Source organism: Nelusetta ayraudi, unplaced genomic scaffold, assembly GCF_046127955.1.
Source record: "Nelusetta ayraudi isolate G7.1 ecotype Tasmania unplaced genomic scaffold, CSIRO-AGI_Nayr_v1 ptg000131l, whole genome shotgun sequence".
Lineage (NCBI taxonomy): Eukaryota > Metazoa > Chordata > Actinopteri > Tetraodontiformes > Monacanthidae > Nelusetta > Nelusetta ayraudi.
In genome coordinates, this window is record NW_027466181.1 from 1,568,387 (window position 1) to 1,582,542 (window position 14,156).

Consider the following 14,156-nt stretch of genomic DNA (forward strand, 5'->3'; position numbering starts at 1 on the left):
AGGAGGAAGGAAGGAAAGGGGGGGGAAAGGGGGGGGGGTGCTGGATGTTGCAGATATCTTTCGCCTCCCGTGTGGACGAGAGCGAGATGTGAAGCCAAACGTGTGAATCGGAGGAGGGCGAACACGGCCAGACACGTTTCAGGCTGTTGACCCTGTGTGGGTGCGGCTGCGGCTGCGGCTGCCTCTCCGCGTGCTGATCTGCTCCTTTGCATATTTCTAATTTGTGCGAACACGGCATGCAGTTCGAGTTAAAAGGTCGTGGTTGCAGTCTGTAGAAAGTGGAAACGTGGGAAAACAGAATGCTGCTTTGTGGACGTTAAACTGTGGGTTGACAGGTGCTCTCTTACCACGCAGCCCGACCAGGTGTAGCGTGTCGTGAGGTTGATGACCTGGTTGTTCTCTGGCCGCAGCACCGCTTCCTTCTGGTAGCAGTTCTGTTGGGAGAAGCCGAAACCGTGTCAGCTCAAAAGAATCTCAAAACGGGTCTGCGCTTGATTATTTTATTCTCAAAATAATTTGCGTCTCGAGGCCGTTTGTGGAGCTTCCACACGTGGAAATCAGCAGGAAGCAATAAAAACCCGGCATTTTTTGCAGGAGGTGCTAAACACAGGGCTAAACGTGCAGTTTTCTGGAGATCGATGGGGTTTTCATACAAACAACTTGTGTGTCAGAGTGAATTTAGTGGGACCTTTAAGACTCCACCAGAAGAGAACTTCCAGCCAGTCGCAAAGTTCATGTTTTCCAGCTCAGACGCGCGTGAAATAAACAGCGGCAGCTCCTCCGGCTTGATGAGTGCCGAGGCGGAGTTCAATTAAAAGCGATGCCTTTCGTCTGCTCCGTGATGGATGCAGACCTCGGCGAGCGCGCCATGGTGGCTGCGCCGCTTTAATTTGGGCTAACTGACACAATAATCTGTCTGAGAACGTCGAAATAACCATTGACTGTTTATAGGTCGGCGGAGAGGAAGATTGAGGTGGAGGAGGGGATTCAAACCCTGACAGAGCGTGGTGTCTGTGCGTTATTTCGGCACTTACAGCAGATACTTTGTGACAAAACCTGTTTTAGGATTTAAAATGAAACCTCGTCCTATTTCAAATGGTTGCGTAATGTATTATTCATCCACTGTGGTGGCGGTTTAATGTCAATTTCATGCACAGCAGCGTGTCTCTTTCCAACTGCTACAGAGACAGACCCAAAACAGGACTTGAGAGTCATAAACACAAACTCATGTAACACCAATGCACTTGTTATCCTATGACAGGCAGTATGGATATTTTGATTTGATAAATTAGATTTGCAATGTTTTTTGGGGTTTTTTAAATAATAATTTATTTTTTGCCTGTCGGGGAACTCCCCTGGAAGTTCTGCTAGGTTTTTTATTTTTTATTTCATTTTATTGCATTTATTTCTAAAGGAAGATTTACTAAAAAGTAAAAGTCAAATTTTTCATCCAAATCGTCAAATCGTAAATCCAATGCGACCTATGCCTGTAAAGCAGCTCCCTTTTAGAAGCTGAAACTAACGTCAAGTCCTTTGAACGAGTTGGAAAAAAAAAGATCTGAGAATAAGCAGAACCTTCACGGTTTCACTGTATTGACGGGGAAATCATTTAAACCCACAAAATAAATCCAGCAATGCAGTCAGGCAGGAGTGGAGGAAGGTGATTTCACTTGAGATTTAAATGCTCAGAATAAAACAAAAAATTGATTTTTTTTTTTCAAAATATTTTTTTGAAATAAACCTTAACACGTCTTTCAATTTTTGTCATCGACCTAAATAAAGATAAATATGGTGTGAAATCCTGGGCTCACGCAGAGCATTTTGACACATTGGATGAAAAAGAAAAAGAAAAAAAAGAAGAGACGTTTACGTGCAGTGAATCCCGCTGTCACTCTCCGTGACCGGGCTTCATCCTCTGATCACACATACGGATCGTTCCCTCCTTGATCACTGTGTGTATCATCAATAATACATCACTGCCTGCCAGGGAAAAGCCTTTCATTTCGGCTTCACCCCGGGCTGCGAGCCATCCTTTAGTTCAAGTGGTTACCAACGGTTGGACCCAAAATGCAGACAAAAATTCACTTGAATGGGCGTTTTCAACAGCACAGCGACGGTCCAATTAGTAGGCAGAGCGGTTGCAGCGCCTCCCAGGGAGACGGGGGACTCCAGACTCTCACCTTTTCGGGCCTCTTGTACACAGCTGGCCACTGAGAACTGTCATCGAAGTAGAGCAGTATGTTCTGACAGCAGCGGGACTGCACAGAGGAGAGGAAACAGAGCCGGTGGGTCAGAGATGAGGAGCGGAGACAATTCGAAAGACAAAAAACTGTCCAGAGGCGACGGTGGTGAAATATGGGAGGAAGACGGAACTGGAGCGGGAGCAGGAGGAGTGGGGGGGCGGTGGGAACAGGTGGAGGACGGAGGAGGAGAGCGGGGACAGAGTTGAGGCATCAGCGTGGAGAAGGTGAAAATTGAGTGAAAGAGAGAAAAACTGAGTGAGAGAGTAAAGAAAGAGGAAAGGTAACACTTGCAAAGAGTGAAAAGGTCTCACACAGAGCTGCAGCAACAGCAGTAGCAGCAGCAGCAGCAGCAGCAGACAAAGCCTCCTACCTTTGGATAGCGGAACCGGAAGTCCAGACGTCCGAAGTCAGTGAGAAAGCAGAAGCGAGTGAGGAAAACCCAGTCCTGGAGTGAGGAGACAAAAAAGGGAAACATGAGGAGAAGACAGTTCAAGATTCAGTTCAGATGGATGGATGGATGGATGGATGGACGGCTGGATGGATGGACGGATGGATGGACGGATGGATGAATGGATGGACCACATGTCCACGGTGGTTACTGGCAGGACTCCAGTGTGACCAGTGACCAGACATTCACAACGTTTTTGATGAACGTTTACAGGCGATATGGTTTATCATTAGATTAGTAGGGCAGAAGGGTTAAGTTAGGGCAACTGGACTCGTCCTTGTGATCTTGAAGACGTCTCACCTCCCCCTTCAGAACTGAAGAAGCCTTTCAGATCACAATAACAAGTCCAGTTGCCCTAAGCGTAACCCCTCTGCCTTAAGATGGAAGACTGAGAGCCTACACAGACGTATAAGTAGAAAACCTGGAAGATTCCATGTTTGGATGTGTAGGTTGTACTGAAGGTGGGCAATGAATGGAGTGCAATTGCAATGTGGCCACTGAACTGTAGCCAACAACTTCATGGGCCTTTTAATTAGGTCAACATTATAGCCTCATCAATTGAATTTGATGCGATTTTGACTAACAACAACAACAAAAATTGGACGTAAAAGGCAGGTAGGGCATGAATTTAAGGTTCCTTTTCATTTTGCAATCTTTTTTTGGCACTTCTGCGTTGGCCTCCTTTTTAAAACCAGAAACCAGAGATAACCAGAAACCAGAAATAATACACAGTCAGTGATCACAGTGCAAAGGCTGCTTCGAATTGAGAGTCAGGTGACTGTGCAGCAATAAAGGGACCAATCATGTTTTTATCGAGAGAAACACACATCGCTGCAGCTCAGACAATGACTGAGAGCCGCACTGCGAGTAGCTTCTCGCTTCCTTCAACATTTTAAATCACCCCAAAATACGTTTTCCGTTCCTTCCTTTCTTTCAGCCACCACATTGACTTTCCACTCTCGCTTGCTCACCTGCAAACCCTTAAAAGCCGGTAGCCACAAAGCCCAGCCACGAGCGCCTCCGTGAGTGGCAGCCATCCAAGGCAATAAGCCCCCCATCTGATCTGCCAAACACACTGTCGGACTCGTTGGCGGAGGGGACGGCGCGCTGAGAAGAGCTCATTGCAATTCAAGCGGCTCCCCCCGCGAAATGCATAATGCACGCCCTGCCGCGCGTCCTGCGGCCGTTGAAAGGCGACAAAACAGAGAACCTGCGGTTGGCTCGCGGGGCGGCAGCCCCCCTTTTCAGAAGCTGCAGAACCCCGGAGACGACACTCTGTCACGTCACCTCTCACGGCACCTGAGCAGAATCCCTGAGCCAGAGTGAGGAGGCGGCTGCACATCAAGAACGACAGCATCAGGAAGTCGAGTACGACTGCCGCAATGTGTGTTTTTGTGTGGTTGTGATGCCGTTACAATATTTCAGAATTCATCCCCTCCCTCTCCGTTCCTCTCTCTCTTGAGCATTTCAGGACTGCAGTCTTTTAATTGATTAAAAGGAACCAGCTGAGCAGATGAACAACAGGCTTCCCGCAAGCTGGATGAATGCATGCGGGAGTCAAACGCACTGCAAACACACAACCTCAATCTGTTCTTCCACCCGCTACTGTGGCAACATTTGAAACTTGGCTTCATGGTGCGAACGGTTCTGAAAGAAGGATTTTCTTTTTTATCAGGGAAGCCAACCAAGAAAAGGAAGCGAGAAAAGAGGGAATAAAGTCAGAGGAAAACTGGAAATTCTTCCGTTTGGGGAGCCTGAATGACCAGGGAAATGACTGGGAAACCCTTTAAGCCATCCTATAAAATGTTAGCGCATGTATATATATATATATACATATACATATATATATATTTTAAAAAAATGAATACCTCTCTCATTCTGGTGGCGCTGCTGAATGAAGTCAGTGAATAAAGAAAACTGAATTCACTCCTGAAAGCTCAGAGTGTACCCACAACCTAACACAAGTCCTTCCAAGAGACGCTGAGAAAATTCAGGGACACAGACTGCATGCATGCGTGCGTGCATGCGTGCGTGCGTGCGTGCGTGCGTGCGTGCGTGCGTGCGTGCGTGCGTGCGTGCGTGCGTGCGTGCGTGCGTGCGTGCGGAGAGTAGGGTAGGGTAGGGTTAGCCAAGTCAGAGAGAACAAAAACGATCAATTCTGGAGCGGACAAAAGACACAGTAATAAAAAAAAAAAAAAGAAAAAGTTGAAGAAAAGAAAAGGGAGGAGAGCAAAGTTTTAACAAAGTTAAGGAAGGAGGTGGCGGCAGCGGGGCGCTGGGGGAGGCGGGATGGGGGCGGGGGTGTTCGTGGAGGCCGTGGTGTGTAAGAGAGTTAGCGAAGCAGGAAAATCACAAAGAAAAAGTGCGAAGGAGGAATCCGGTGCCAAGCGGGTGATTTTCTTTTCCCCCGTAAACAAACAGGGGAGCGAAGAGCCGCTGAGCAGATTAATGAAGGATGGAGATGCAAAAGAGGGGGGCGACATTATTCATCCTAAACCTGGACACCAGGAGGCCAGACAACAGTGCTGACGGCGTTTTTCATCAGGCCTTACGTAAGACACTGCAGCAGCAGCAGCAGCAGCAGCAGCAGCAGCAGCGTGTTCGACCCGCTGCCCGTCCACTGTCCACTGTACCAACAGCAGCTCTGGCATGTTGTTTGCACAGTCTCCTGCGTCTGGACGGCTGCCCAGTGCGAAGGCAGCCTCGACAATAAATAGCGAGTTTAAATTGGAATTAGACATTAATGCTGCGGGTAAAGAAAGACGAAGCGAAGCGCTCGCAGACGGCAAAACAAACGGCAGCCGGCGAGATGGAGAAGGATCAAGGGCTCTCCTAAATGATTAGCTCAAAATATATTTTCTTTCAAAGCGAGGCAGAAGCAGCGGCACGACGTTTAAGTCCAGCAGCTCTGTCACCGCCACTGTTTCCCCAACATCAAGTGGGACCCAAAGCAACTGGATAATCGCTGAGCAGCCAACGGTGAAATGCGTTATTGTCGGCGACAAATGCTGAAATTTTTAACACTTTTCCTCCACGCACTCAACTCTGGAAACCAATTTGCTCTCGTCTTGGCATTAAAGATGCCCATATTTACTGGGGGAAGGTCCAACTATGTAGTATATATACTAGTAATACTAGTACATTTGCAGCAGGGTTTAAACAAAGGGCGTAAAACGCTGCTTTTGTGTCTCTATAGAGGGTGTTTTTTTTTGTTGGAATAATTGATTATGATTAACCAAGTCAAGCCGCTCCAAAGAATCCAGGATGTAAAAGTAAAGAGTCCTAAAACATAAACAAAGATCACTAATAAAGAATAATGTTGATAAACAGAAAAATGATGACGACTCCGATGACTGATTATTCATTGTCTTCCGAGTGTTACGTCGTATCATTATACTTATGTTGCTTACACTCCCTGTCTGCTTTCACGGGAAATTTATCCCGCCAAGAAGGCAGAAATTATAATGGGCATTTTCCATTACTCTCTTGACATTTTAATGACCAAAAACCAATTTAAAAAAAATTAATCACGAATATGTCAGAAAAATGACTTTGTCATTACGGCAGCAAGTGGAGCAGCTCCAACCTGAGCAGAAATGTTCCAAAAGTGTGCTTGGTTCTCATTGCCTGGAGCACACTTTAGTCGGTGGCTAAAACTCATTCATAATCATGTTTTAAAGGAAGAAGAAGAAAAAAAAAAACCCGCTGCTGCCGCTGCTGTGGAGTCTCTCTTATGATGAAGACACAATAGACTTTCATCTGCCGCTGCACGGGGGAGTCGACTCTTGAGTAGCTTAACATTTACAGAGCAGCTGGTTCCACGCTCGCAATCCCTTCACGTATCAATAACAGCCTCCTGCGAACCATCGACTCTCATATCAGGACACGGCCAACGCGCTGATGAAACTCCACGTTCGGCTCCAAATGAGGTTAACCCCACCCCGCCCCCCCACCTCCTGCATGGGAAAAATCTATTTTGCTTTACAAATATTAAAAACGAGGACAATCTGAGACAGGCGGCGGCGTCGCTCCACTTCTTCGTTGTAACGGGGACTTCGGGTTGGTCGCTGTCAGTGTCTTGAGCAGCAGCGGCAGTGGCGGCAGTATCCCACCCTGCGCCATTATACCGCAATTACCTCGCCGTGTGTTAAACAAGCACAATAATTCCAGCACCGAGGAATGAAGTGCAGGCTGAGCGGTGTAGCGCGGTGATGGCGGCGGCCTCCATACATCAGGGCAAAAAAAAAAAAAAAAAATAGGGGCCATATTTCAGACGTCGACCTCCCCCCCCCCCCCCGGACGCAGAGCCTCCGGCCTGTAATTCACGACAAAGTGAAGCCCGAGAATTACTCCATGACAACCGGGAGACGGAGGAAGGAAATGCTGAGGGGAGGAGGTGGACGAAGAGGAGGAAGGAGGGGTAGAAGGTGGAGGGGGAAGAGGAGGAAGAGGAGGAGAAGGAAGAGGAGGAGAGCCTGCCTGCCTGCCTGCCTGCCTGGGATGATTGTGGGGTATCGTTTATCTCACCATAGGCTTGGATTGTGAAAGACCCCCCTGTGGGGCCAGCACACGCACGCATGCACATGCACGCACACACACACACACACACAGAACTCTGCCAATAAGCATCTGTCACACGCACGCACACTTTCACAGCCTTAATGTCATGGCAACCTCTGCAAAGCCTTAGTGTGCAGCTGCCATAGAAACATCAAAAGGCCACACAACTCAATAGAAACACACAGACACACACAGACACACACACCAAGTGTCCCTGAGAAAGGCCGTCACTGTATGTTTCCTACTGGAGATGATGATCAAAGTGGATAATTACACATCTTCTTCCTCCTCCTCCTCCTCCTCCTCCTCCTCCTCCTCCTTCTCCTCCTATATGGGAGATGATTATATTCAGCTCCACCAGCAGCCACGGAGGATCCCGACAGTGTATCGTAAAATGTATTTAACAAAGTAATGAGTGCGTTCAAAGACTTTTAATTTGTGATCAGTGAGAGCGAAGAGAAATTGACCCTCGGGTCGGATGGAACACGGCGAGTTGTTGTAATTGAATTTCTTTCTTTTTTAAAATTTTTTTAAACCCGCCCAAAGTCCTTGATGTCTAAAAACGATGTCAAATTGAACCGTTTCAGTAATCAGCTACCAGCACCGAGACCTTAGGAGAAGTTAAAGGTCACATATTACGCACATTTTCAAATCCCAGATTGTAGTAGAGCAGCCTCACATGATTATAAAATGACTGTAAAAACACCTCTCTTGATCTCTACATACACAGCACAATTAGCCCTCTGTTTACAGCCTCCTGTTTAAAAAAAAAAATCATGCCTTGCTGGACCTTTCACGTGTTTGGAAATAGATGAAAACAAGATGACTGACTCTGAGATAGTGTGAACGTGGACTGAAATAACGTAAGAGAGGTATTGCAGCTCTTTATGACATCACTTTGGCGGATTCCTAGAACTCAAAGAGATCAATCAACAGAAAGACGGGGTGGACTTTTTCCATCCCTGGAGTGGTTACTGACGGGCTGGAGGCAGACATTGTTCCAAAATGGCAAGTAAATGTTTGCAATACATATATACATACATCTGTATATAACACTTCTACTAGTAAATAGTGGGGTGAAAGGCCTCTGATTTAAAAAGAAGTCAATACGTGGGGGCAATACGTCCTCTTTCAGCTTGTTTCTACTGGACTCTTCTCTTCGCTGACCCACTAAATTGGACACCAAAACCAGTGAGCTGGCACTAAACTGGTAGCGCGTCGGTCAGGCCAGCAAAGCGTTGACTGGGGATCTTTCATTGGTCCAACAATCCCACCGTCGGTGTTCACACTTCAGGCCAAAGGCAGGCAGGTGCCAGGCGTTTCAAAACAACTCACTTCAGAGGGGCGGCAGGAAAGCCATGAAACTGCAAAACTGTGGTTATTATATGCTCAAGGTCTTCATATCAGCAGCATCCACCGACTGCCCATCTTTTTTTTTTAGTCTGGTATGGTTCTACGCCCTCTGTGAAGCTGGTGACAGAAAATGATGGATGGATCGGACCGGAAGTCACCAACCTTGTTGCCACTGAGAGCTACTTCATGGGTCCTGAGTCATATGACGGGCTACCAGTTTGCTAGACTCTGCTGAAATAACAAACTCTGTGAGTTACATATTAGTATTAATGATACTCATCTATGTGAAGACACTTATCAAGTCAACGAGTTCTCAGTAATTATCAACAGGGACTTAACAAGGTTGGATAAAATTGAATTATAGACGCAGTTCAACGAGCAATCTTTTGAACAGGCCTGCGGGCTACTCATGTGGTCCTTTGGGGGGTACCTATTGCCCGTGGGCACCACGTTGGTGACCCCTAGATCAGGTGATTTATTAGTGATAGAGTTATAGAGCAAGGGACCCTGCTAGTTAACGAGTACAGCCTGTGCTTTCCAGCGACGCTGCCAAATAGAAGTAGATTTGTTGTGAGTTTTAACTGCGCATGAAGAAATTACACATCAACATTCCAGACAACCCTTTAACTCACTTAGAGCCTCCAGAGGCCATTTACATTGTCAGTGGCATTAATAGCTTTAACGTAGCGGCGGAGGTGTCTTGGGATTCTATTAACTTGCTCAAGTCATGAAATTTTAAGCAAATAAGAGGGCAACAGCAGTTGTGTCATTACTGAAAAAAGAAGTCCCCTCAACCACTAAACAGTAAATACTGTAAATGCTGCGGAAAAGACGTATGGACAGGATGTGGAAGGAAAAAAAAGCAGGAGAAACATAGTCGGGCTAAATGGGACATGAACCTGACATAAAGGCAGCCGGCTAGCAGATAAGCAAGCGAATGGAAATAGCTTCCTGAAAACATAAACTCCAAGTGTATCACCCACTGCAACATCGTGACCTCATCTTTGGCGAGCTTGAAGAACGATAAAAAAAAAAGAAAAAAAAATGAAAAGATAAAGCACAATGGCCGCAGGGATTGGCTTCTTTGTAGCCACAAGTGCTGCAAAGAGGCGATAAGTCCCGGATCTCAGCCGGCATTCGGTTCAGCCGGAGGTGTCTGATAGGGCCGAGGTCAGCGCAGCCAGAGAAGTCTTGGTCAACACGTTCAGACAGATACCTCCTGGCTTTGTGGATGAGGGTGGCTGAGCTGAGCTGAGGTGGGGTGGAGTGGTGGGATACAATCACATGGAGACCAGGAGGATTCTCGGCAATCCACAGGGGGTGGATGGAGGCATCTCAGCGATCAGCGTGTGCCAGGACAGAGGAAAAAAAGAAATGTATTTCAAAGGTCTCCTTTAAACACACACAAGACGAGCATTCAAAAGGAATTCATGTGCTACTCTCGGCTCTGGTACAATGGAAGCCAGGCAGAAGAGGAAGTGGCAGCAGAGTTGCTGGCTAGGCCTGACAAAGGGCAGTTCAGCCGGTCGGATCCCGTCACCGGTCCACAACCTCCTTCCTGTTGGATCTACGATGCCGTCGGAACATAGTTCAAGAGAGAAAAACATCTTCATCCCGTCTCCTTTTTTCCTCCTCAGCTCATCTTTCTCATTTATGACGTTTTCTGTCACGAGCGACAAACTGCCTGGACTTTCTGCACGACAAATCTTCAGACAAGACTCAAAAAGAACCACAGCCCCGGATCTAGAGGAATTGCTCGGTTCTGTTTTTTTTTTTGTTGTTGTTGTTTATCTTCTTTGCGTAATGAGTTTCATGGCCCGGCAAAGCAAACATCAAAGCAACAAATTTCTCCGCAGAATATACAGCAGTCGCCGGCACGAGCTGCTTCCCGAAGGCAGGGATGCAGTTCGACTCGGTCGGTTTGGAACTTTCTACTTTGCTCGACACGAAGCCAACCAAGGACCAAAACAAATGGATTTGAACCAATGCATTTCTTTCAGATCCCACTAGTGAGCTTGTGTGGATTTACTTTATGCTCGGGACTCAAGTTAAGGGAATGATTCAGAAGATAAATACTCCAAAGTTTTCATCAGTCATCATGTCGTGATCTACAGGTGGCATTCCCCTTCTCCGCTAAAAAAAATAACACACTAGATATGCCAAATAATACACTAAAATATCCTGCGTCAATATTCTATATTCGATGTTGGAATCATCTTTTACCAACAAACTTGGCGAATTGTTTTTGCATTTTGTATTGCAGTGCACACAAACAGACCACACAGGTAGAGTGTGAGAGCTTCCAACGTTTAATTCATTCACCGCCACTGCATTGTGATGCAGAGTCACTCGCCCCCTCCCTGAGGAAACACGTGCACGTATTTGTGGAAACCCCATTAATCAAGTTTTTTGTGCATTAATGCGGTTTTAGCTCAATTTCACAAGCCCGTCGTCTCAGTCTCTCCTCTGTTTTGGTGGGTGGGTGGGGGGAGGGGGGGGATATCACAGTTTTTGTCCCATCATCTCAGGAGGTTTCCGTCTTTTTCTTCTTCTTCTTCTTCTACAGATCCCCATTTGCTCGCTAAGCCTCATTAACAATTAATTACCAATCAGCTAGTCAAGTCACCCCTGGACCGCCAGGCCTTTCAATGATTCATTAGTCAGGGTTACACAACACGGCAACGAAAACACACACACACACACACACACTCAACGGTGAATGTACGCACAAACACACTCACGCTGTGTGTCCCTTGGAAGATGTTTCGCATGAGTTTGCTCACAGACCTTGAGGATGCACAACACACACACACACACACACACACACACACACACACACACACACACACACACACACACACACACACACACACACACACACACAGGCGCAAACATATGGACACCTGTACACACTGCACACACATGCACAGACGCACACACACAAACAGCACCTAAACTCTCAATGCCGTAATTAAAAACACACGCAACAAACTGACAAGACACAGGCGTGTGCGCACAGCTAGCAAAACTTCCTTGTCGAGTGCGAGTGTTCGTCAGGAAATTTCTTGATTAAAGAAAAAAAGCACTTTTTTTGATCAAACGAGATATGATATTAATCGCTGGGGTTTTTTTTGTGGAATGTTTCAATGAAAGGGAAAAAAATAACTTTCAAGGACATTGCTTCGTTTTCATCAATTTTTAAAAGATGGAAGTTTAAAAGAGCCATAAAACTCGGAAGACGGAGACTCAGAACACTGCTTTGCAAGCCAGAGCCGACTTTTAATTTTTTTGTGAGTTCTTTTAAAATATGTCGACGGCCTCTGGAATACAAGAGTCTCCAGGCCTAACTGGTTCATTAAGTCAGAGCGGGGAGGGAGGGGGCGCTGATCAAAATTGTGCTTAACTTCTCAGCCAGAGTCGTCTCTGACAGTCGCCAGTGGCCGTCGGCCCCAAGTGAAGGGAAAATCCAGTTCAGGCCAGTCGCAGTGCTGCTGTTATGAAACACTGTTATTTGCTTTTCCTCTGATGTTACCAATAATGAGGATGATACGATTTTCCTTTAGCCTTGCTCTGAGAGTGCAGAGAGAGGGGGGTGGGGGGGTGGGGGTGCAGAGCTGGCCTGCACTTGATGATTTTGTCCACGCCTGTGACATATTTTCTTCCATATATATATATATATATATATATATATATATATATTGTAAATTAATGGGACATAGTTTCCAGGTACACTTTATTTTTTGGCTGGGAACTGTGTGTCTGGCATGAAAGGAAGTTAAAATATATAAAGGTGACCCCAAATCTCTTGATGAGGCCCCACTGAAGCTGAGCGTGACGCAGTGCTGCTGTGCACTGGCGCCTCCAACACATTAATGTTGGCCACAAAATGAAAAGTAAGACATTCTCTGATGTGTGTGCATTCACTCTCATGCACGCGCACATACACACAGGCTCCCTTTGTGGACCAAAGGGAACTGTGGCTGTGTGCACACACAGTGGGCAGCTAGCAGACCATGATATTTGCTGAATCTGAGTGGGGGAAAAAAAAGAAAAGTGTATTGAATTTGAATCGCCGACTGCTACTGAACTTCCGCAGGTGGATGCAGTCGGAGGTTAACAATTTGACCCATTTCCACATAATCCTTTAAATGTGTTGGTGAGACGTTAAAAAGAAAAGTCGGCGGTGAAATTTGAGCCTTTGACGCTGACTGAACACTTCACCTTCGCTCCTCAGAAGCTCAATTTTCTACAGTGACTGAAGTCGGAGTCGTCTCAGAAGAAACACCCTCACGCTGAGAACAAGCATCTGCCTTTGTCAAGTCCTTCACACACAAGTAAGCCAAGATAAAATATAAATAAATAAATAAATAAATGAATGAAACCTATCCTATAAAAGCAAACTGCTGAAACAGGCAGTTCAGGTTTACCACCCTTTGTGATGTCACAGAAGGGCCAGAGAATGTAAATAGAGGGCTAAATAGGCTCCTTTCTGGACAGTTCTGGGTTTGTTTGGTTTTCTTCTCCATAATTTAATGTTTGAGCTGCTCCACAGCAGCACAGGAGGAGAACTGAAGTCTGAAAAAAGCTAGAGTACGAGGCCCTTAAGTGTAGTTACACCAGCAGGCGCAAGCCAGTAAATTGATTTGCAGAAATACAAAAGAAAATTATACTCAGGTCCTATTTTTCATGTTTCACGATTCACCTTTAGTCTAAACCAAGGTGTGAAACCGCAAACAGGGAGTGCACGTGGCCTCGCTGTCCAAGCAAACGCTGTGACACAACACCTATAGTAGTGGGGGGGGGTGGGGGGGGGAGAAATGCGGCAGTACAGCGACGGCTCGGTTCCATTACAATGCCCGCTAACTGCGACAGTGAACGAGCGTGCACAACAGCGGCGGCCCCTCCGAAGTGAGACGTATTAATCACCGGGCGCAACAAACAATTTCCTGCCTCCCGACCTATCGGAGCGTCCGCGGTGGAACCAGTCCATTGAGCAACACCTCAGCCAGATCGGAGGTCAGACAAGGTCTTTGCTTGCATAGAAATTTAATCAGTCTCCTCTCTGCCTTATGGACGTTGGCACGGCGGGACAAGCACTCTGGATTTACCACCGCGCTCACAGCCCCGACCCACCTCCCCAACCCAGCCAGATGGAAACGCTCCTAAATCCTTCACATTTATCCGCCGCATCCATCTGTGGACGAGCTCGCAGAAATATTTCTGGGGAGGCGAGATAGAAAACTTCGGCCGCGGTGATTGGGCAAGTATATCGCTACATCATCCATCATTCGCGTGGTGCGATGCAGCGTTTGACATTAGCCACGCCCCTATTCACAGCGGCACTCTTGCCAAACCCGGTCCGCAGTAAAATCCGACAATGTTGTCTATTGGGGAAATCCCACGGTGTTGTTCTCTGGCGGTTCCTTTGTTAAAATGTCGTAAAAAAAAACAAAAAAAAAAACCTGTAATAAAACTGCCACTGCGGCTGCAGCATCAATGCTAATCACTTTCAGCATCGGCCGCCATAGTTTACAACTTGTAGTAGCGTAGAA

At 46.7% G+C, this 14,156-nt stretch overlaps 1 protein-coding gene across 1 annotated transcript in view; it reads right to left on the minus strand.

Annotated features, from left to right (window-relative positions):
• The window catches only part of tmem145 (transmembrane protein 145), a 45,122-nt gene that overhangs the window by 27,056 nt on the left and 3,910 nt on the right, over positions 1-14,156 (minus strand). The window contains exons 2-4 of the mRNA XM_076051007.1: positions 2,614-2,688; positions 2,181-2,258; positions 348-434 (exon numbers count right to left, since the gene is read on the minus strand). Of these exons, the coding sequence (XP_075907122.1) occupies positions 348-434; positions 2,181-2,258; positions 2,614-2,688 (240 nt within the window). The remainder of the gene's footprint in view (positions 1-347; positions 435-2,180; positions 2,259-2,613; positions 2,689-14,156) is intronic.